Below are 27,286 nucleotides of genomic sequence, written 5' to 3' on the forward strand. Positions count from 1 at the left end.
CTGTGATGTAATTGGGGTTACCCCTAACTATTATAAAATAAGGTAAGTCAGTTAAAGCCACATGCCAAATGTCACACAGAGACCTTTATTAACATAAGTGTAGAGAACAATATCAATATGTATAAAACTAATTATGTGCATTTGTGCACATTTTAAAAACAACTTCAGTTGACCAAAGTGCTGTACATTTTTTTTATTATTATAATTAACTATCAATTATTTATTTATTGTTAGTGACAATTGTGAATTTATCAGATACAGAATATATAAACAGTTGCCACTATTAACACGAGCACACATGCGCTATAATGATGGCCTTCTGAGGAGTGTCCCTTTAAGAGCCCCATGGTAACGTAAGGTCAGGGTTCAGTCAGACCTGCCTTCTTCCTGATTTGTACTGAGTGCATGGACAAAGTTTAATGTTACTTTTCTGTTACCATGAAACGACATAAGCAGTGTTTAAGCTTCCCCTGCATGCAATAAATGTGCAGTGTGACGGTAACGAGTTGTTTTGGGTCCTGTTTATAAGGTTATCGACCTGCAGACACCTCTGGATCTCTACAGCGCACACACTCATTCCCTCGCACACAGTGACACTCTGAAGCCAAAGCATTTCCAAATTTTTTAACAATTATTCTTTTTTTTTTTTTTACAAACCAACTGATCTGTCGCGCAGGCCCCCCAGCAGCAGCACTAGCCATGCTGCAGCTGTGCCGACATCAGCTAGTGTTCTTATGATGGGGTAGTGTGTTCTATAGACATTATATATGTAAATGTCTCATGACGTGCTGGAATGCATGAAATGTCGCCGCCATATTGGACAGGTCTCCTCACTCTACGTTTTGTACAGTTTTTGGTTGCAATAACCGGTGCAGTATTCAAACCAGTTCCCGTGAGATTTCCTTTCACAAGTAAGATTGAACAATACTATTGGTTTATTTACTATTTATAATATTATGTCATCGTAACTAACGTTATTTACGTGTATAAGAGCAGGAACTGGTACTCTCTCTCATTGTCTCTTGCTGTTTTATTCTTCTTATTTTGATGGTTTCCCAGTGATACAGGCTTGAGGAGACAATGGGAAGTTTTTTTAAGACGGGAGGGTTTTGTTGCTACTAATTCATCATCAGTGCCCTGTAGTGAGCATTTGGACAGGATGGGTCAGATTGTTAGGCTTAGAGATGGTGCGACCCCATCTGTCTTCAGATTCAGAAAACTTTATTGATACCATAGGGCAATTAATTTGTAGCAATTCTCAGAGCAGTCACAACACACACGGTGGTCATTACATTACATTCACAGTCACACGACAAACTCCGAAAACAGAGAATGTTGGGGCTGAGCGGGGATGCATTTGGCTTTTTTCAGCTCCTGCTCCTCCCACAAAAAATGGAGGTCCCTCATTCGGACCCCAGTGATTTTGGAGCATGTTTTAACAATGCGCTGGAGCTTATTTTTGTCCTTCACTGACAAGCCTTGGAACCAACAAATAAAAGAAAAAGTGAGGAGGCTTTCAATAAAAGAACAATATAAGTTATTAAGAATCATTTTGTTTATGTTGAAAGAGTTAAATTTCCTCAGCAGATATATTCTTTGCTGCCCTCGTTTTACAATCAAATCAGTGTTCAGGTCAAACTTCAATTTGCTGTCGATTTTTATTCTGAGATATTTATAGCCATCAACAATCTCAACATTCTCACCCTGAATGACACGAACAGTGTTTGGGACAACACATCTAAAATCACTGGCCATATCCTTGGTTTTAGCGACGATCAGATCCAGGTAGTGATCCTCACACCAAGTGACAAATCGTGCCAGCGCAGGGCCATGGCTCACCTCTGATCCTGAAAGCAGCAACACCAAAACTGTGTTGTAGGAGAACTTAATCAAAAATCTGTTCTCCTCTGAAGATCTACAGCTGTCCGTGTAGAGGTTAAAAAGAAGAGGTGACAAAACACATCCCTGATGTGATCCAGTGTTCAAGCTGGAGGGAGGAGACATTTTTCCATTTACAAGAACACGCTGAACCCAATCAGTAAGAAAGATTAAGATCAATAAAAGAAGTTGATCGGCGAGGTTAAAGTCAGAAGCCAGTCTTTGTATAAGGATGTAGGGCTGCATTTTATTAAAAGCAGATAAAAAGTCTGCAAATAAAAGTCTCACATGGGCCCCAGCCTTTTCAAGATGATTGTATATGACATTAAAAAAAAAAGTTTTGCATCATCCACACCTTTCTTTGGTTGGTATGGAAATTGCAATGGATCCAGTTTTCCTTCAGTTAAAAACAGAATCTGTTCAAAACATTTCACAACAAGCAAGGTCAAAGCCACAGGTCTAGAATCGCTCAGTTCCTTTGAGCTTTTCATTTTGGGAAGAGGTATAACTGTAGAAGTCTTCCACGGGGTCGTAATCTGACAGAGATCAACATATTTTTGAAACAATGTACAAAACACAGCGCTGAGCTGAGTGACACAGTGATGTAAGGTGCGCCCGCTCTCCCCACCCTTATTTTCTTAAATAAAGCCTCAACCTGGTTTTGTGAAATCACAATTTCCTTTGAGGGGTTAAGTGAATTCCTGCAATCGAACACATTTCCTAAAACATCAGTCCTTTCAAAACAAGGGAAAAAAGGAATTAAAAGCATTTGGCAAGTCAAACTCAGGCACCCTTTCTACATTAACCACAGGTTTCCTGTCCTCCTCTTGGTGACTGGCAGAGGCCATGTTCTGCTCTAATGTCACCACTGCTGAACTGGGCTTTAACCTTTTCTTTATATTTTCATCTGGCCTTCCCTATTTCATTTTTTACTTCTTCTTCGTCTCTTTTTCTCTGGTCACCAATGCATTATGCCACTTTCTTTTTATTTATAGTTGATTTAAGCTCTTTGTTTACCCAAGGTTTATTATTTTGATAAATAATCACCTTTTTTGTCAGGACAATGGCATTATAACGCAGAAAGTTACATATGATGAGATAGTGTCACACAATTGGTTAATATTGTCACCACAAGCATTAAAGAAGCAGTCCCAGTTTGTGTATTCAAATGAGACTTAAAGAGTAGAAATGCTGTCCTCTGAACAGCACTTCAGTTCTTTCCTCACGCAGCAGACACCGGAAAACAGGAATGTACTGCGGCATCAGGTACACACAGATGTGATACAAAGATCCCAGATCCCAGAGGAGGAAGAGGCAATGACTAGTACGCCCCACTCACAGTACCATAGCACAAGTCTAGGATCGTATTCCTCTGGGTTGTGCTGCATGAAACATACTGTTCTTACGTTTTAAGAGAGTCACCAAGGCGACAATGATTTAAGTCCCCTAAAATAAACTTGGAGGCGTCAGGACAACTTCTGTCAAGCTTATGCGTGACGTCACCAATCAGCTGTGCAGCAGCAGCAGCAGCAGCATCTGCGCGGGGATGAACATATACAATTGTAAAAAACAGCTGTTGGAACTCGCGGGACAAGTAAAAAGGTGGAAGAGACAGCGACAATAGTTCCACATCAACTTCCCATGTCATCACCAAAGAGGTGTATTTGTACTCTACATGCTAACAGAGATATACATGATTGATATGGAAAACAAAAGTTAAAATCACACTTGGCTAAACATGTTTTGTTTTTGTTAAACATTAGTTCTTTCTGCATGTTTAGGAATTAGTGATGTATTGCAGTTTTTTCAACTTTTTTTAACCAAGGTACATCTTTTCATTGAAAAAAAAAAAACACACCACCAACTGAAAATGTTTGTTAAAAAAATATAAAACTTTGATACCTATATTAACAATATAGTTATTCTGATCAAAGTGGCTTAAATTTGAATCAAATAAACACAAATGCAGTGTTTTTAATGGGAATCAGATGAACAACAAAATCTATTATTATTTTTCACATTTTGTTTTTCAAATAAAAAGTGCAGTTAACAATATGCAGTAATTCTGCAGTAAGTGTATTGAATACAAATCAAACAAAAAATAAACAAATTTGCATATTGGGATAAAAGTGTTTAAAAAAAAACTAAAACATAAAATATGATTATACAGTTGAACTTTATTCTGTAAAATTTTGTTTTATATAATGTATTTTTACATTATATGATTTTATATCTGTTTATATAATACATAAGTATATTATTATTAATAAAATTATTAAATAATATAAATAATATTGTTTAGTTTTTTTTTAAATTTTAACTCATTTAGTATATTTCTATTATAAATACTGTGTGTGTGTGATAAAATCAAATGAACAATAAAACTTGTTTCTTTAACAAAATATCAAATTAATTCATTTATACATTTACCAAAATGCCATAGCCTACCATGTCCGTCTTTGTTAGAGCGTAATACAAAGTCTTTTAGAATGAAAGCACATATTTTTCATTGTTGACAGTGTCCTGTATCATTCAATTGACCTTCAATTGATACATTTTGTATCAATACTTTATTCAGTATCAACTTTTTTGACAACACTAGTCCCTATTTTTCCTATACCTTACCAACCTATCTGCCTCTCTCGTATACTCCTCTCTGCAATGTACAGCCTCTCAGAGCACAAACTGAACTCGCCTTATTCTTAAGTCCATCAAATGACAGTTTCTCTGGTGTAATTGTAAGAGGTAAGAAGTTTGACCATGTATGAGAAAGAAGTGGAATCATCAAGATTTGAGGAAATAATCCTTTGTGCTGAGAAAAAAACTAATCAAAAGGTTATTTATCTTTTGGTTTTGTGGGATGCAATTCCACAATTGTTGCTCTCAGTTTACCAAACACCTTAGAAATGAATTGGATAGCTTTCTGTATCAGCTCCAGGCTAAACTGTGCAAGAGGCCACAGGTCACTGCTGATTGTTGTGTCAACATTACTTGGCTCATGTCTCAATCAGCCCCAAAACAGACAGAAAGGTTGATGGTGGTATTCAAAGATCACATTAAAAGTAATGACTCTGCAGCATTTTTTTGTTCCTGGATGTGATAAGAAAAAACACAAAACATCACAAACACTCCCTTGTGTCCATGTTTTAGGGGCAAAAACACATGATAGCATCGGCACAGTCACTTTCCTGTTAACATTCATAGTTTGTCTAAGTGCACTGCTGTGTTGGTCAAAACAGAACACTAAACATTTTGTTTAAAGAGAGTATTAAAGGGAGGGAAATGGGAAAACAGCTACTTTTTGGAGCTACATTCCTCACATTCCTGTCAGCGGAAGTTTGTCCAATGTGTCATACCATCTGTGGTCTTCATAACCAACAGGTGAATAACAACAGTGTCTCTTTGTCTATCAAAGTCAATTTTAAGCGACTTAAAACAGGTCACTTGTGAAAATGAGACCTTGTTGTCCCGAAGGGATAACTTTAAAAAATGAAGGTTAAAAAAACAAGAAGACAGTTATCAACATCCCCCGCCACATTGGTTGTCATTATAACTCACAACCTTTTGCTAAATGTCCTAAATCTAAGAACTTAGATGTAAACATAAAAAAAAAAATCACAGAATATAAAATTACTAACTATCTTTAACGGTTTCTAAGAAAAGCTGTCGCCTTTGAAGATACCTCGATCAGTATAAAAAAAATGGAACCACGGCAATAACTCCGAAAAAATAATTGCGAGCTTCTCATTTTCGAACTCCATCAAGGTATTGATACCATGAAGCCACACATCAAATTTGGTTATCCTATCTTAAAGGATTTCTAAGAAAAGCTGTCCCCTTTGAAGATACCTTGAACAGAGTAAAAAAAAAATTGAAAAAGGGCAATAACGCGGAAAAAAATTGTTGCGCGCTTCTCATTTTCGAACGCCATCAAGCCCTGAAGCCACACATCAAATTTGGTTATCGTATCTTAAAGGATTTCTAAAAGAAGCTGTCCCTTTAGAAGATACCTTGAACAGAGTAAAAAAAAAATATTGAAAAAGAGCAATAACGCGGAAAAAAATAATTGCGTGCTTCTCATTTTCGAACGCCATCAAGCCCTGAAGCCACACATCAAATTTGGTTATCGTATCTTAAACGGTTTCTGAGAAAAGCTGTCCCCTTTAACTCAGATGGACGGATGGAGCTCAAACCTATATCCCCCTTCCACACTTTGTGGCGGGGGATAATAAACAAAGAAAATAGAGGTTCTAATATCTACCTCATGCCCTGGCCATATGATCCCTTGTCCAATTTTATTAAGAAGCTCTCACCTCAATGTAACTGAATTGTTAACAATGTTTTACAAGCTAATAGCATAAAGCATATGAGAAATAGAAGTTGTGCATATTAAACTGGACAACATCATCATGCTCCTGCCTGAAACCTGCCAACCAGAGGAGGACAATCCTAACATCAGCTACTGACAATGAAAACAAATATTTACATAAAACAAGCTTTGGGGTCTCTTATTACATCAAAACGTAATTTGAGTCTTTTCAGCTGTCATGAAATCATACCTGATGTCCTCCTGCCACTACCTTAGAGTATCCTACATCCCTGCTTTGACGCTCTGTTTAGCCTACAACCACTCATTCTTCAGGTTCTCCTACACCGGCAGTTTTACCACCACCTCAAGTGCCAAAACAAAACATCCAAGCAATTTAACTGGAAACTGGACAACCAAGTAGACATAACATTATCGTGTCACTTTGTAGTAGCTGGATTAGGGCTGGGCGATATGGACCAAATCTCATATCTCAATATTTTTCCTCAGAATGGTGATATACAATATTAATCTTGATATTTATCACTCAATAAAGTCTGACCAGAATGACAATTATGGGTTAAATTTGCTGATGAAAAATGCCACACGGGCAGATTTATTAAAGGGGACATATCATGGTTTTAAATCCTTCCTTTTTAGATATAAATCATACAGTTGTGGTCTATATAAAGCGGAACTTTTTATTCAGAGGTTATTTACAAAATGTCAACAACAGAAGACTTGTCCATCCAGCCTTACATGTTCGAGCCAGAGTCGGACCCAGCGGAGCGAGATGAAAATGAAGATGATGAACCTGCAGAACCCTAACAAGTGATCTAACACAAGCACCGAGCTAATGCTAGCGCCAAGCTAACGTCACGAAATGCATTTTAATACAGTCTTTTCAAAGACAAAAACGGCAAAATGAAATGACTAATGAAAACTTTAGACTTAAATTAAATCACGTAGGCCATATCATCAAGGATCTAAAAGGAGCACACAGCGCTAACATATGAAGACGGTGCAACTGCTACTGCTAACAAAACAATGACAGGGACGTCTTATCATCACACTTTTTAGCGTTATTTACAGCTTACCGAAGTGCTCTGTTCGTCGTCTCCAAAGATAGAAGGAATTGAACCCTCAATCAGACAAAGTCTTTCGGCAAATCTTTCTTTATATTGGCTGAGGTTGCAGAAGCAGTCATCCTTGAAGTGCTTCGCGCACACAAAAATGACCTTACCCACAGATGTGGGTACATTTCCGTGAAAAATAAAACTCAACCAGGCACTTTGAAAAGGTTCTGATGCTGGGAGACGGTGTAATGAAGCGTGTGGGTTACTACATCCAACAACCGAACATTTTGACTTATCCTCTCGTAACTTCGGCATCCTTGAGCTTGGACTACAAAATAAAAGCGAGAAATAAAAATGGCGGATTGCTCGAAGTGTTAGACCTGGAGTTGATGTACTAATTTGGCAGTTCCGCTGCAAATACTGTGATGTAATAGTTCAAAAAACGTAATAGAGAATAGAAAAATCGAAACAGATTGAAAAATATGAGCAAAACAGAATATAAAGATATCTACGGAGCACCTGAGGAGACTAATTTGATTTTTTCTGTACTTCTAAGCACTCTAAATAGGGATGTAGCGATTCACTCAACTCCCGATATGATTCGATTCACGATACTGGGTTCACGATACGATTTTCTCACAATTTATTTTACAAAATGGGAATGTTGACAAATGACTGAAAAATATTCCTTTATTTTTTTGGGGAAAATACTGTACAATTTTCCTTTTATTTTTCATTGTCAAAAGAATCCCTTGATAAACTATGCAAAATGATGCAATTTAACTAAAAATAGATCTTGAATGAAATACATAAAGGAATAATACAAATGAAGAAGAAACCTATTAATTTAAATTCTGGTTCTATAGTAAACAATTCAAAACTGCATAATAGTTCTTTTTCTTTTTAAAAGTGCAACTGAAAATGTATTTTGTGCCTTAACAATTGGACTTTAAAAAAAAAAAAACAGTCATTTTACTGTATTTACGTCAGATATTTGTTTAGACCAGCAGAGGGCGCTGGTAACCCAGTGGTCGGTTGGCATACAGTTATTCCACCAGTGAAGAAGAGAAGCTATGCTAGCAGACAGAGCTAATAGAAAAACGTGACTTTTACAGATATTCACGTAATATTACAGATATTCTTTCGGTGCTAAAGGAGTAAAGAATCATTTATGAGCATGTTTAACAGTAAATGGCGGCCAGAAAGAAAATAGTAGCAGATTCCGCCGTCACGTCCGCTTCTGGAAAGATTAATATATAGCGCCCTCTGCTGGTTAAAAAAAAGTACTGCGATTCAATTTTCAGAGCATCGATGTGAACCGTGGTACCTATGAATCGATTTTTAACTGCCTTACGATTAATCGTTACATCCCTAACTCTAAATATACAACAAAATGCATTTAAGGGCTAAAAAAGTGGATTTAGCATGATATGTCCCCTTTAACAAACAGCCGCACAATACGTGTCACTTTTGGCTTTTCTACCTCTAAGGGACAGCACGTGTGAGTGAGTTTTGTAGTTTAACATGTTTAGGGGAAGGTGGCATTTAGAAATCCATCTAACGGAGCTTGTGATGCTGTTCTAAGAAATAACGAAAGCAGCGACTCCTAAAACGACTATTTTGTGTGTGTGTGTGTGTGTGTGTGTGTGTGTGTGTCTAAATAGAGATGATTGTGTCCAGGATTATACTTTGATCGTCAGCACCACCAATGTCCTGAAATCACCCCTGGTTGCCTGGCAACTGAGAAGAAGGGTTCAGCACAAGCAACACAGCGATGTGTTTTTATTATTTTAATATTAGGATCCATTTAAAAATCATACCAGCAGATTATTACAATAATACTTTCCAAATCCTCAAGTAATTACAATCATCAGTTCACCAGGCTGACAAAAACATAAAAACAAAAAGACTATAGTAGACAAAGAAAAAATGGCATTTTGTTGTGATCTTAAACTACATTTTGATCGATGTAAAGCTTTTGCTGGTAATGGATCATCATCTAGTGACTCAGCAGTGAGGAAGAGGATGATGAAGGTCTTTCTCACGCTCACTAGTAGTCACACATACTATGGCGGGATGGCACGACATGTAACGGTGGAAAAGAACCGCATTGTTCTGTACACCTCCATGTATCTTCATTCAGACGCTAGCAATGGCGTCAGTTTTCATAGCACTAACGCAAACATGAAGACGTCCGTTACATTAGGAGGAAAGTTTGACAACAAAGTGATTCTTTTTGTCTCTGAATGTTCATCCCTGATGCTACGTGTCCATAACTCAGCTCTAGCTATGGAGCAGAAAGCAGGCGGTGTCAGGCGGACATGATGATATAAACAGAGACACTGGGGTTAAATGTGGTGAGGAAGACCTGAAACGTGGCTCGGTCCGAGTCTCCAATGGGTAACATTAAAAAACACCCTTTATTGCGCCTCTCTGTCCCGCTAACAAACAGTGTAACCGTCTACAGTGGTGTCCTGTCGGTGTTGTAGGTAATAAAAGTATGAAATGTTGTCACTGACCTGTTAGAAGCAGAAGACTTTAGGGAGAGTCTTGGAGCTTCAGAAGAGCAGCAGCAGAGACGAGCTCATTCAGCGCCAGCTACTCAGCCAATCAGAAGAGCCCATACATTCTCACCCTGATCAAAACTTTGAAAGAAGACCGGGGATTGGTTCAGAAGGTAGTGGATTACGTGTAAATTGGAGAACTGTGTGCACAGAGTCAACAACATCCTGGAGAGCACGAAAAACTGCTTATTTTACATACTGGTTCATGTGTTTCTACTAACACTTACGTGTCAAAGCCATGAAGCTTCACATTATCTTATTTTGTCATTTATTGGATAGACTTTACAGAGGACTAATGAAAAAAAAAATAGAAATTATGTCATACATTTAGGTATTAAGTGGTTTATTTATTTATGTATTTATTTATGGCATATATATGTAGGTATTGAGAGACTTATTTATTTAATTATTAATGGCAAATATGTATTTATTTATTTAATAATTTATTTATTCATTCTTAATTATGGCAGAGTTGGTCCTTGAAAACGGCTCATTTTACATATTGATTAATGAGTTTCTACTAAGACTTACGTCTCAAAGCCATAAAGCTTCACATTATCTGATTTCATCATGTAGCGGTGTATGGAGGACAATGCATAATTATAGATAAATAAATAACATTTATGTCATACATTTAGGTATGAAATGATTTATTTATTCATTTATTGATTATGGCACATATCAGTAGGTATTTATTTATTTAATCATTTATTTATTCATTCCTAATAATGGCAGTGTTGGTCCTTGGTGGAAAGAGAGACAGAGTTCATGATGTGATAGGATAGACACGTGGTTCCCAAACTGGGGAGCGCGCCCCCTATAGGGGTTCGTGACGTCACGACAGGGGACACGAGGAAGGGGCGCGAGAATGGCCCTGTTGAACATTGAGCATGAAACATGGTAAAAAAATATAGTTTACTTTGGACTTCAACAACTCTATTATTACTGTTCTAAAAGGTATAGCTGACGCTATTTGTTTTACGATTTCTGAAGAAGAATTGTCACATTTCTTTTTACCATTTTCAATAAAGGTTAAATTTTTACCTGTTGTGTTGAAATCTTGTTGTGATGAACATGGAATTTTTTTCCTTAGACAACAATAGGTCAACAATAACGATGCAAAGTGATATATTTGGAAAGGGAAAAAAGTCAACAATTTTGCAGTTGAGAAATAAAAATGATCATGCTTTTATTTGACTTTAACTCTGGGCATGAAAACATGGGCCTATTTGCAAATAAAGATAGGCAATATTATCGGCCAACAGATATTATCAGCCGACATTTGCCATAAAATGTTATATTGATTGACATCTGTATCATTTTTTCTAACAATAATGAAAAACCAATACTTGCTATTGTTTGAAATACTATCTTCAAAATTGATAAATTAATATGGCACTTATTTCCTTTACTGAAGTTCAACAAGTTTTCTTATTTTACCCAGATGTACGTTTATTTGTAGAATACCTCCAAGTGAGCCTGCAGGCTCATCACAGTAAAAATTAGTCTGGGGGAGGGGGGGTCTATGCAATATAGTATTAGACAATATTGGCATAACAGATATCAACAGAAAGCTAATATCGAACATCCCTACTTGCTACTCAAAAGAAAAACATAAAAATTAAATAAACAATGACATAAGTAAGATAATGTTTTCCTATTAAAAAAAAAAAAACAGCATCTCTAAAACAGAACACAAAAAAAAGAGACTGACATTCATGCAGGTCTAAAAATCACATGACAGTCTTACTATACGCTTATGTAAAAATTCCAACTGGCACCTAAGTATGAGTATGTGCTCATGTAGAAGTTTTAGTTAGCATAGAGAACTTATTTATTAAGGGAAAATAATCCTTGAGGGCCTCCGTAGAGACCAGATCAAGATGCAGGGAACCATTTTTGTGTCGTGGCAGAAAGAGAAAACCACAAGGTTTGGATTCATAACATGTTTTAGTTCAAAAAACTGTTTTAAATATGGCGGGAAGAAAACTTATCACCAGGTGAAATGCCAATATTAACTATGACGTTATAATACTAATATATTATTATTGTAGGCATTAAATGTTTGCCTTTTCCCACTTTGGAACTGATAGTTATGTGTTCATCTTCTTTTTGATTTCTTTCATTATTTGATTGTTTTTTTGTTTTGTTTTGGGTTTTTTTCCATTGGCAGGTTCAGTCATCGCTCTGTTAAAGTCAGAACCATTAAACTGTTAATAATTACAGTAAGGTTTTCCAGTTCTTTCAGAGGAGGTTAATGTTTAAATCTGAGCAGCAGGTTGGATGGGCTCATACAGCTCTCTGGTATCTTCAGACTGTGATCGTGTCCATCCACTATCACACACACACACACACACACACACACACACACACACACAGTAGCTTCTTATCTCCACGTGAAGCTGATCAATGTTTCTGATCATTACCATCACTTTGCTTTCACTCAAAGTTGCTCCATTGTTTACAATATCTTAAGATCACTTTGTCTTTGGACGTCTCTGTGAGTAGAGAAGAGTTAAGCAGGATCTTGAAGTGCTTAAAGGTTATTCCTATTGTCTCTACAGCATCAGTGTCCAAGAAAACCTTCAATGGAAGAAGCTGCAGAACAATTACACCCTGTAGCTGCAAAAAAATCACCCTTACATCAATGCATCAGTATTGATAGGCTCAGAATACCCACATGTTTAGTTAGATTAGCTCATCCACATAGGCCACATAGACTGGCATTGACTCTACAGGGTCCCCCAAGAGTGCTGTCAATGAAAAGTTGCCGAGTGAAACTCAGTGTTTGTGTTCACCTGCACATTTGCACCAAACAATGATCTGCTGAAGAATGTCATAGTGAAATGAAAAGGTGGTCAGGACATCTAAACAATAGGACCCATAAAGCATGTTGGTATTTTTCTTGGTACTACATTGTATCCTAATGGCAATGTGGATGAAGATTAACACTAAAGACATTTTAGAAGAAAAATCATCAAAAAAATATGCAAAAGCTTGTTTTCTTCTTCTTCTAAATATCTATGCTGCCTGTAGTATAGGCAGAGGGATATAATAAAGGTTGTTATTGTGCTACAGGTATTGATCTTTATTTACAGTATTAAAGATTATTTGCATTTAAAAAATAATTTAAATATCACTAAAATATCTATTCACAGAATAGTTGCTTTAGTATGATCAGCGGGGTCTGTTACACATTTCATAGGCTTTCCAGAACAACTTATTGTAGACGAGTGAAGTTCATCGTATTTTCAGTGTTGCACTTTATAAAACAGTCCCTGTCCAATCTGCTCTTCATTCAAAGTTCATTATCATCATTTTTACTATGGAGGTAGATTTGTGTCTTTATTAAAAAATCACTTCAATAATAATAAAAAAAAACCTTTTCAACCAAAAAAAGGTTTACTTCAATCAAAAATAAATATTTTCAATCAAAGAAAACAGTGTTCAAAAACAAAAAATAATATTTGACACCCAAATATTTGCATTTGAACACTGTTTTTCTTTGATTAAAAATGTGTTTGTTTTTTTTATTGAAACGTTATTTTTTTGTTGATTGAATAATAGAGACACAAATTTACCTCCATACTTTTTAAGCTTATGAATGAAGAACTGTGTCACTCTTGGTAGTTAAAATAATAATATGGCTGCTTTACATACCAAGTGAGTCCTAAGCCGAGAAAGCAGCAGGTTGCAGTAGTTTCTAAGAAGTGCCACAAGAGGGCAGACTTTCCTCACTAAAAGCGTTTCTGACGATAAAAACCTTTTTTGTGACAATTTACATTTCTGCTGACAAAACATGTATTACATACCCTTTACTTTATTTTATTTTTAAAAGTAAATCAAAACCTGCTTGTTCTTAATCACTATGATTACTTTATCATTGGATATTTTAACCATCTTTTCCTTTTTCCCCCTTTTTTTTAAATTATGTTTTGAAAAAATGTATATATATATATATATATTTACATCAAATATACATTAAAAGTGCAGACTGTTTATGCAGCATCCTATACAATGATAATTCGTTTTTCCTTTCTTTTCCCCCCGTTTTTGAATCTACATATATAAACACATACATCATGTTAAAAAACAAAAAACAAAACTAAAACTAAAACTAACACACAACACTGGGATTTATTTATTTATTTATTTTTTAATATAACCATCGTTCAATATAACTATCTCAGTCTCAACTCTGAACAAGCCTGACAAGCTAAATCTGAAACTAAACAAAAACAAAAAACAACAACATTAATAATAAATGTAGGTGTCAAACTCAAATTTAAGGGGCCAAATACGAAGCAGTTTGATCTCAAGTGGGCCATAGATTTTATGCAGAAAACGAGTAATTTCAACATTAACAATTTCAACATAGTTTACGCATCTATGTATACATAAAATACAAAATAGGTAAGAAACTGACAATATCCAAGCAACAAGTGATGGAAATCAGTCCAAACAGAATCGTCACTTTAAATTTCCAAGATTTTGTGACCAACTTCCAATAAATTAAGGGAAATATTATGTAATTATTTAAGGAAAATTAAATGATTTTGGTTTTTTCAACATTTTAACATTAAAAAATGGCTGCAATCATCCAATATAAGCACTGGGAAAACTGTGAGTACCTGCAAATATTGTTAAATTTTGTTTACACAATGATTTGTGTTTTCTCTGTCATTTTTAATTTCTCCTGCAAGTCAGATTGGATGCTCGAAAGGGACGGATTTGGCCCCCGGGCCACAAGTTTGACACATGATGTAAGCTGTCTTTGTTTCAGTGGGGCTCAGGAAACCGTGTGAACCGTGGAGGTTCAGTCTGAGGGGGGCGCCCCAGACCAAAGGTTTGTGTCAGAGACTAGCAAAGGTCACCACGGGTCAACAACTCACACTGAATACACACTGAATACACACTGATTACACACTGACTACACACTGAATACACACTGATTACACACTGACTACACACTGACTATACACTGACCACTCACTGACTACACACTGACTACACACTGACTACACACTGACTATACACTGACTACACACTGACTATACACTGATTACACACTGATTACACACTGACTACACACTGATTATACACTGACTATACACTGACCACTCACTGACTACACACTGACTACACACTGACTACACACTGACTATACACTGACCACTCACTGACTACACACTGACTACACACTGACTATACACTGATTATACACTGACCACTCACTGACTACACACTGACTACACACTGACTATACACTGATTATACACTGACCACTCACTGACTACACACTGACTACACACTGACTACACACTGACTATACACTGACTATACACTGATTACACACTGATTACACACTGACTACACACTGATTACACACTGACTATACACTGATTACACACTGACTACACACTGACTATACAGTGACTACACACTGACTATACAGTGACTACACACTGACTACACACTGACTACACACTGACTATACAGTGACTACACAGTGACTATACAGTGACTACACACTGACTACACACTGACTACACACTGACTACACACTGACTACACACTGACTACACACTGACTATACAGTGACTACACAGTGACTACACACTGACTATACAGTGACTATACACTGACTACACACTGACTATACACTGACTACACACTGACTATACACTGACTACACACTGACTATACACTGACTACACACTGACTATACACTGACTACACACTGACTACACACTGACTATACACTGACTATACACTGACTACACACTGACTATACACTGACTACACACTGACTACACACTGACTACACACTGACTATACACTGACTATACACTGACTACACACTGACTATACACTGACTATACACTGACTACACACTGACTATACACTGACTATACACTGACTACACACTGACTATACACTGACTATACACTGACTACACACTGACTATACACTGACTACACACCTGACTACACACTGACTATACACTGACTACACAACTGACTATACAGTGACTATAACTGACGACACACTGACTATACACTGACTACACACTGACTACACACTGACTATACACTGACTATACACTGACCTACACCTGACTACACACTGGACTACACCTACTGACTTACATACTGACTATACAGTGACTATACACTGACTACACACTGACTATACAGTGACTTACACACTGACTACACACTGAACTACATACTGATTACACACTGACTATACACTGACTACATACTGACTAACACCTGACTATACAGTGGACTATACACGACTACCACACTGATAATCAGTGACTATACACTGACTACACACTGACTACACACTGACTACACACTGACTATACAGTGACTACACACTGACTACACACTGACTATACACTGACTACACACTGACTACACACTGACTACACACTGACTACACACTGACTACACACTGACTACACACTGACTATACACTGACTACACACTGACTATACACTGACTATACACTGACTACACACTGACTACACACTTACTATACACTACTACACCTGACTACCACTGACCACCTGACATACACTGACTATACACTGACTATACACTGACTACACACTGACTATACACTGACTATACACTGACTACACACTGACTACACACTGACTACACACTGACTATACACTGACTATACACTGACTACACACTGACTATACACTGACTATACACTAACTACACACTGACTACACACTGACTACACACTGACTATACACTGACTACACACTGACTATACACTTACTATACACTGACTACACACTGACTACACACTGACTACACACTGACTATACACTGACTACACACTGACTACACACTGACTACACACTGACTATACACTGACTATACACTGACTACACACTGACTATACACTGACTATACACTGACTACACACTGACTACACACTGACTATACACTGACTACACACTGACTACACACTGACTATACACTGACTATACACTGACTACACACTGACTATACACTGACTATACACTGACTACACACTGACTACACACTGACTACACACTGACTATACACTGACTACACACTGACTATACACTAACTACACACTGACTACACACTGACTACACACTGGACTATACACTGACTACACACTGACTATACACTTACTATACACTGACTACACACTGACTACACACTGACTATACACTGACTATACACTGACTACACACTGACTATACACTGACTATACACTGACTACACACTGACTATACACTGACTACACACTGACTACACACTGACTATACACTGACTACACACTGACTACACACTGACTACACACTGACTATACACTGACTATACACTGACTACACACTGACTATACACTGACTACACACTGACTATACACTGACTACACACTGACTACACACTGACTACACACTGACTATACACTGACTATACACTGATTACACACTGATTACACACTGACTACACACTGATTACACACTGACTATACACTGATTACACACTGACTACACACTGACTATACAGTGACTACACACTGACTATACAGTGACTACACACTGACTACACACTGACTACACACTGACTATACAGTGACTACACAGTGACTATACAGTGACTACACACTGACTACACACTGACTACACACTGACTATACACTGACTACACACTGACTATACAGTGACTACACAGTGACTACACACTGACTATACAGTGACTATACACTGACTACACACTGACTATACACTGACTACACACTGACTATACAGTGACTATACACTGACTACACACTGACTATACACTGACTACACACTGACTATACACTGACTACACACTGACTATACAGTGACTACACACTGACTACACACTGACTACACACTGACTATACACTGACTACACACTGACTATACACTGACTACACACTGACTACACACTGACTACACACTGACTATACACTGACTATACACTGACTACACACTGACTATACACTGACTACACACTGACTATACACTGACTATACACTGACTACACACTGACTATACACTGACTATACACTGACTACACACTGACTATACACTGACTACACACTGACTACACACTGACTATACACTGACTACACACTGACTATACAGTGACTATACACTGACGACACACTGACTATACACTGACTACACACTGACTACACACTGACTATACACTGACTATACACTGACTACACACTGACTACACACTGACTACACACTGACTACATACTGACTATACAGTGACTATACACTGACTACACACTGACTATACAGTGACTACACACTGACTACACACTGACTACATACTGATTACACACTGACTATACACTGACTACATACTGACTACACACTGACTATACAGTGACTATACACTGACTACACACTGACTATACAGTGACTATACACTGACTACACACTGACTACACACTGACTACACACTGACTATACAGTGACTATACACTGACTACACACTGACTACACACTGACTACACACTGACTATACACTGACTACACACTGACTACACACTGACTACACACTGACTACACACTGACTACACACTGACTACACACTGACTACACACTGACTATACACTGACTACACACTGACTATACACTGACTATACACTGACTACACACTGACTACACACTGACTATACACTGACTACACACTGACTACACACTGACTATACACTGACTATACACTGACTACACACTGACTATACACTGACTATACACTGACTACACACTGACTACACACTGACTACACACTGACTATACACTGACTATACACTGACTACACACTGACTATACACTGACTATACACTAACTACACACTGACTACACACTGACTACACACTGACTATACACTGACTACACACTGACTATACACTTACTATACACTGACTACACACTGACTACACACTGACTACACACTGACTATACACTGACTACACACTGACTACACACTGACTACACACTGACTATACACTGACTATACACTGACTACACACTGACTATACACTGACTATACACTGACTACACACTGACTACACACTGACTATACACTGACTACACACTGACTACACACTGACTATACACTGACTATACACTGACTACACACTGACTATACACTGACTATACACTGACTACAACCCTGACTACACACTGACTACACACTGACTATACACTGACTACACACTGACTATACACTGACTATACACTAACTACACACTGACTACACACTGACTACACACTGACTATACACTGACTACACACTGACTATACACTTACTATACACTGACTACACACTGACTCCACACTGACTACACACTGACTATACACTGACTATACACTGACTACACACTGACTATACAGTGACTACACACTGACTATACACTGACTACACACTGACTATACACTGACTACACACTGACTATGCACTGACTACACACTGACTATACACTGACTACACACTGACTACACACTGACTACACACTGACTATACACTGACTATACACTGACTACACACTGACTATACACTGACTACACACTGACTACACACTGACTATACACTGACTACACACTGACTACACACTGACTACACACTGACTATACACTGACTATACACTGATTACACACTGATTACACACTGACTACACACTGATTACACACTGACTATACACTGATTACACACTGACTACACACTGACTATACAGTGACTACACACTGACTATACAGTGACTACACACTGACTACACACTGACTACACACTGACTATACAGTGACTACACAGTGACTATACAGTGACTACACACTGACTACACACTGACTACACACTGACTATACAGTGACTACAAACTGACTACACACTGACTATACAGTGACTACACAGTGACTACACACTGACTATACAGTGACTATACACTGACTACACACTGACTATACACTGACTACACACTGACTATACAGTGACTATACACTGACTACACACTGACTATACACTGACTACACACTGACTATACACTGACTACACACTGACTATACAGTGACTACACACTGACTACACACTGACTATACACTGACTATACACTGACTACACACTGACTATACACTGACTACACACTGACTACACACTGACTACACACTGACTATACACTGACTATACACTGACTACACACTGACTATACACTGACTATACACTGACTACACACTGACTATACACTGACTATACACTGACTACACACTGACTATACACTGACTATACACTGACTACACACTGACTATACACTGACTACACACTGACTACACACTGACTATACACTGACTACACACTGACTATACAGTGACTATACACTGACGACACACTGACTATACACTGACTACACACTGACTACACACTGACTATACACTGACTATACACTGACTACACACTGACTACACACTGACTACACACTGACTACATACTGACTATACAGTGACTATACACTGACTACACACTGACTATACAGTGACTACACACTGACTACACACTGACTACATACTGATTACACACTGACTATACACTGACTACATACTGACTACACACTGACTATACAGTGACTATACACTGACTACACACTGACTATACAGTGACTATACACTGACTACACACTGACTACACACTGACTACACACTGACTATACAGTGACTATACACTGACTACACACTGACTACACACTGACTACACACTGACTATACACTGACTACACACTGACTACACACTGACTACACACTGACTACACACTGACTACACACTGACTACACACTGACTACACACTGACTATACACTGACTACACACTGACTATACACTGACTATACACTGACTACACACTGACTACACACTGACTATACACTGACTACACACTGACTACACACTGACTATACACTGACTATACACTGACTACACACTGACTATACACTGACTACACACTGACTACACACTGACTACACACTGACTATACACTGACTATACACTGACTACACACTGACTATACACTGACTATACACTGACTACACACTGACTACACACTGACTATACACTGACTACACACTGACTATACACTTACTATACACTGACTACACACTGACTACACACTGACTACACACTGACTATACACTGACTACACACTGACTACACACTGACTACACACTGACTATACACTGACTATACACTGACTACACACTGACTATACACTGACTATACACTGACTACACACTGACTACACACTGACTATACACTGACTACACACTGACTACACACTGACTATACACTGACTATACACTGACTACACACTGACTATACACTGACTATACACTGACTACACACTGACTACACACTGACTACACACTGACTATACACTGACTACACACTGACTATACACTGACTATACACTAACTACACACTGACTACACACTGACTACACACTGACTATACACTGACTACACACTGACTATACACTTACTATACACTGACTACACACTGACTACACACTGACTACACACTGACTATACACTGACTATACACTGACTACACACTGACTATACACTGACTATACACTGACTACACACTGACTATACACTGACTACACACTGACTATGCACTGACTACACACTGACTATACACTGACTACACACTGACTACACACTGACTACACACTGACTATACACTGACTATACACTGACTACACACTGACTATACACTGACTACACACTGACTACACACTGACTATACACTGACTACACACTGACTACACACTGACTATACACTGACTATACACTGACTACACACTGACTATACACTGACTACACACTGACTACACACTGACTACACACTGACTATACACTGACTATACACTGACTACACACTGACTATACACTGACTATACACTAACTACACACTGACTACACACTGACTACACACTGACTATACTGACTACACACTGACTACACACTGACTACACACTGCTGCTGCGATTCTGAGCTCCAGATTTTACAGTGAGAGCACAAGAGATGTAAAAAAACTAAAATATATTAAAAAAAAATATATACCAACATGTAAAAGAGACAAATTGAGATTTTTTTTATAGATAGATAGGACTTTATTTATTCCTTGGGCAGGTTCCCTCTTTCTGCAGCAAACTTAAAATGTATGTAGAAAAGTGTACTTTTCTGATTTAACATAGAATTTTGGAAACATTTTGGAATAACATTCCAATAACATTTTGCAACTATATTTAGTCTGAAACTTTAACAGGGGGAGGTATACAACTGGGTGAAACAGATCATTTAGAAGGTCGTGACAATAAACACACTCATATGAAAATGTTAATTGAGTCACATTTATTGTTGTATAAGAGTATTCCCTTCACATTTTTTACAATCATACACTAAGAAAAGAATATGATATATAATTTAACTCATATAATAACTCATTTATAGATAGGCCTATTATGATATGAACAGAGTAATTCAGAGATGATGATGCGGCTTGGATTTAGTAAATGACATTGAGGAAAAAAATACCACAATAAGGTTTTGAGTCTAAAAGTTTAGTATAACAGTCTGTGTTATATTACAATACCGATCTATTATCATGGCACTGCATTTCACTATATAACCCCCCCCCCCCCTCCTCCCCCGCCCCAAGCCAATAAAATAAAATAAAATAAAATAAAATAAAATAAAATAAAATAAAATAAAATAAAATAAAATAAAATAAAATAAAAAATTTGGAAAAAACAAAAAACAAAAAAACAAAACAAAACAAAACAACAACAACAACAACTGGTGAGTGTTTGCTGCTTGGGTTGTTTAACTTTAGAGTTTTGGTAGTCAAGTGAAATAAGTGAAAGAAATACTTTCCGTTCAAACCACAGTGTATCCGTTTCTTAATTATACAGTAGGCTAGCTATATTTATTTACTACATGTTTTTCCCCAAAACATGTTCAATACCTATCTGTTTGCTCATCATGAATCCTTGTCAATTTGTGCATTACAGTAACATTGAGCGTTTTGTTGGATTGTGTTGAAATTGTGAAATAGAAAACCTTTGCATTTCAATCAATTTTTTTTTTTTTAAATATCTTTTTTTTTTCTCATCCAGTATATATGCACACATATTTGTCTATTATAGTCGGTAAATGTTTACACTGAATCCCAAATTGTCAGAGGTCAGACTTTCACGTGCCTCTTCTTCATGGAGAATTGAATGATTTATTATCATTCATGTGTTATCATAAACCTTTAGATGACGATTGAAAGGAATTCAGAACAGCACAGGTTTAACACATCTGGTTCTCATATCCTTATATATTCATAAAATAAAGATCTTAAATTAGCCAAATTATACCTTTTTACATTTTATTCTTTATAACCAATTAAAAAAGTCCACCGTTTTAATTTTTGCGTGTAAAACAACTAAAATTGTAGTCAAAAAAAAAAAAAAAAAAAAAAAAATTCAATTTCCTCTTAAAATAAAAGTTAGTTATTTGCGTACTAGTGCATCTATTCTGGACCTATAACAGCACACGTATAGTGCGTGCATATGATTTAAATATAATAAAAAAAGACGTCACCATGCTGCATCTGCACAGATATTGCACGTTTTCTGCATCTAATAAATGTGTTTTTCTAAAATTATTTTCAAGTGAAAACTGTCTTACAATAACTAAATAGCACAAAAAATGTATTATAGTCTATTACATATATTGATCACGTGCTAAAAGGTGTAAACGGAAAAAGAAAAATTGTCAATTAAAAAAAAAAGTGTATTCGTTAAACTACATGATTTTGACATCATTGAACAACTATTAACTAACCTTTAGACTATTTTACACCTCGGGTGCATTAAGTATTATGCACAAAGATTGGGTTGGTTTCATTCTGGCGCAACATCAGACGCTTCAAAGTCCGTCAGCAGAAACTTCCAGTATTTAACTGGTCTTTCTAAAGAGCAGCAACAGACAAGTCCCCCAATATTTCAAAGGACAAATACATAAAAAGTGTTAAAAACTCTGAATTAGAGTAATTGGATTTAATGCCCCCGTCCCGCTCGCTTGCGCCTTTCTCTCCATGGTGCTCTGAAAACTCTCCAAAAAAGCTTCAGAGGTCTTGTGAGCTTTTCTTTTACTCAATCTCCGCCGCTTTTATATCTTAGAATGCTCACAGGATCAAATACACCCGAGCACAGTCAACGTTTTGAGATTAAAACCTTCCCAAAGTCGGAGCAAAGTTGTTATGGCGCATGAGAGCAGTTTGAATCCGTGAGAAGAAGCGCACACAATAAACCTGTTGTTAACCTTGCTGTGAAAATATGTTTGAAGAAAACAGCCAATTGTTGTACGAAATGTATTCAAGTATAAAATAATGCCCTTTGTTTGGGGGGGAAAAACTTGAGCAATGTGAGGGTACAAAAGTCCCCTGTGGCATTTACCAGCACCCTTTGTGCTGTTTGCGCTTTGGCGTCTCCACTTGGCGCATTACCCAGGCCCCTTTAAACGCGATTGTTTCTTTCTTTCTAATGACATTTACCGGATCAAAACATGCTGTTAATTCGATCAGAAAGCTTCACCCTTCACAACAATGGCAGTATAATTTCTCCCAAAGTTTGTTAAGTTGACCGAAATTAGGCAAATGAATAGGGGTCTCTAGGCTACCCATCTTGCAGGTGACGGGGAATAATGCGCGTTCACACCAGCTGCATTCTTCTTTATTTCTCCCTTTCTTTCACAGCATTATTAAAATTTAGGCCAATGAAACTATTCATTCGAGTGAATAGACATTTTCTTATAGGATAATAGGATACAAATTGAGCCTCTCCAAAGAGTCTCCAGTGGTGGGTAACCCTCGTGTGCCAGAGGCTGCTGGAGACGCTGGCCTTGACGCAGACGACGCTCGTGTGCCAGGGCTAATAACACACCTGCCGAGGAGCCCAAGAAAATAAAGAATATAAACAAAAAGCTTGCCATCTCTCATAAAAGGTGGACGTGTCAGCAAGTCGTGTGAGAAACGCAGAGAACAAACGGGGGGACTCCGTTTCCAAAAGATCTCCCCTGAACTTGGCGGAACAGCCTATTAAAGGCTTACTTAATTACTCTAATGACACTGGACAGGCCTTAACACTCGGACCGGGCCTGGATGAGAGTTAAGATCGCTTGCTGAGATTTGTAAACGGTTGATCGTGTGAGAAACGCGAGATGGAAGAAAGAGAGTTTCTTTTTTGGCCATGCTTTGTTGTCAGTGCGCACAGTGCGCCCCGCCGCATCAGGCGATCCCATCACTCAGCTCCTGTTTCCCGCCTGAGTTTTTACTATGCAAATAATATTCCACAAGTAATCACGTGTCCTTTGAACAGCCACGTGGATTAACAAAGCAGGTTTGCCCCCCTGCCAGCCCATAGCTTCAGGTTTTTTACTTTTTCTTTAACTGATCCAAAATGCACACATTTACCCAGTGCATGGCTCTAATCCCATGGAATAATTTACACCCTGAATGCCAGATTCCCCCTGATTCTGCCTTTATAAGCACCAGCCTCTCCCTTCACACCCCATTCTGCTTCTTTCCAACACATCACCTCAACCTTCCAACTTCAGCCTGGTCCCAATTTTAACACGTTTAGTGGGAATCCGTCGATGGCATCTAAGATGAAGGACAGGAAGGTATGCGTTCTGTGCGCTCTGCACATTTAGAATTCATCATTGGGCAGCAATTTTACCCTTTTTATGTATTTTATTTACTTTTTTAGAATTTTGTATGGCTTGACATGTTATTTATTATGTTCTCAAGTTGATATTTGAGGTCATGTTCACAAAGGAATACGTTTATGTTGTGTACCAACTTCTGGCGCGCGTTAACGAGCGCGCACTCCATTTGAAATATCTTATTTGCTTCTCACCCAACCTTTGGGCCTAATTCATTATACAAACATATCAATAACAGAATTAATATGTTAAAGATAAATATGCTACATTTGAAGTCATGTTTAGTGAGCTCGGATTTGTGTCATTAAGTGCACAAGTAAGACGCGCGCAGGAGGGCAGGAGGAGCGCGCAGTGCGTAAAACTCACGAGGATTCTTTCATTTCGTGTAGAATCAGATTTATTTATGTAGATCATATATTAAATGTTTCTACGGTAAGAGTCTAACATTGTGCGTGTGTTTATTTGTTTTTCAGAAAACTCCAATCTCTCACAAAGTCATTGAGAAAAGGAGACGGGATCGCATCAACCGCTGCTTAAACGAGCTGGGGAAAACAGTACCGATGGCTTTGGCAAAACAGGTGACATTAAATTAATGATATAAACACCATAGACAAGTTTTAAAATTTTGTTTTAAAAATTTTGGAGAAAAACATAATCTTCCAGTTCGTTATAGAAACAGACTTTTGCAGTCAAACTATTTTCTAATGTTGTATTGTGACTATGTTATGACAGAATTCTGGAAAACTGGAAAAAGCGGAAATCTTGGAGATGACAGTTCAGTACCTCAGAGCGCTTCACTCCGCCGAGTTCCCACGTGGCAGAGAAAAGGGTCAGTACTATACATTTGTATCATTTATGTAGGTTTACGCATTTCACCATGGCACAGCCATCATTACAAGAAAACGTTTTTGTATGCTGGTGATGCTCAGATACATTAAATTAATCTCTTGTGTGCCCCTTTCTGGCGGCTCCACCTTTACGCACGGGTTTTAGACCAGAGGTCCCGCCCCGTCAAAGATGCGTAATAGTAATTCTCATTTTGTTGCTTTCCCCTCAGGTGAATTACTTGCTGAATTTGCAAACTATTTCCACTACGGATACCACGAGTGCATGAAGAACTTGGTGCACTATCTGACCACAGAAGACAGAGCCGAGACTAAAGACATCAAATACGCACGGATCATTGCCTTCTTACAGTCAAAGTCCCGAGCGATCACGGAGCCCGTGTTCGGCTCCGTTGGAACGATATCAGAACCAAGCGACTTCCTTAGCCAGCTGCACTCCTCCCCGGATCCTCACCAAAGCAACAGCCCCTCTGAGTCCGTGTTCCAGCAGACTCCACCCGGACACTTCTGGCACGGCTCGGCGCGCAGCCCGACCATCACGTACCCTAGCGTGCCACTCAGCGCGCACACGCAGCAGCACGGAGGATATTTGTCACCGGTGCAGACTCTCGATCACCACTACTTTAACTTCATCGGTCACACGCACGCAAACACGTTTAGTTTGCACAGTGCGCAACATGCCATGTGAAAAAACAGAAAGAAAAAAAAAGAAGAAAAACTTTCATTTGTTCTGCTGTATTTCTGATATTTTTATTACTATTTATAATGTTGGATTATGTAAATATTGTGAATAAATACAGTATTTCAGACTAAT

The 27,286-nt window shown here is 37.9% G+C and overlaps 2 protein-coding genes across 2 annotated transcripts in view; one reads left to right on the forward strand and one right to left on the reverse strand.

Annotated features, from left to right (window-relative positions):
* acsl1a (acyl-CoA synthetase long chain family member 1a) overlaps positions 1-9,894 on the reverse strand; it is a 36,175-nt gene extending 26,281 nt beyond the window's left edge. Inside the window, exon 1 of the mRNA XM_028471562.1 lies at positions 9,780-9,894. The gene's annotated coding sequence lies outside the window, so the exon portion shown is untranslated. The remainder of the gene's footprint in view (positions 1-9,779) is intronic.
* Positions 9,895-25,498: 15,604 nt separating this feature from the next.
* On the forward strand, positions 25,499-27,160 carry helt (helt bHLH transcription factor). The gene is made up of 4 exons (XM_028456940.1): positions 25,499-25,585; positions 26,101-26,205; positions 26,360-26,456; positions 26,685-27,160. Exons 1-4 carry the CDS (start codon positions 25,559-25,561, stop codon positions 27,158-27,160), a joined length of 705 nt encoding a protein of 234 aa, XP_028312741.1. The 5' UTR covers positions 25,499-25,558.
* The last annotated feature ends 126 nt before the right edge of the window (positions 27,161-27,286 follow it).

This window comes from Gouania willdenowi, chromosome 1 (assembly GCF_900634775.1).
Source record: "Gouania willdenowi chromosome 1, fGouWil2.1, whole genome shotgun sequence".
NCBI classification, from domain to species: domain Eukaryota; kingdom Metazoa; phylum Chordata; class Actinopteri; order Blenniiformes; family Gobiesocidae; genus Gouania; species Gouania willdenowi.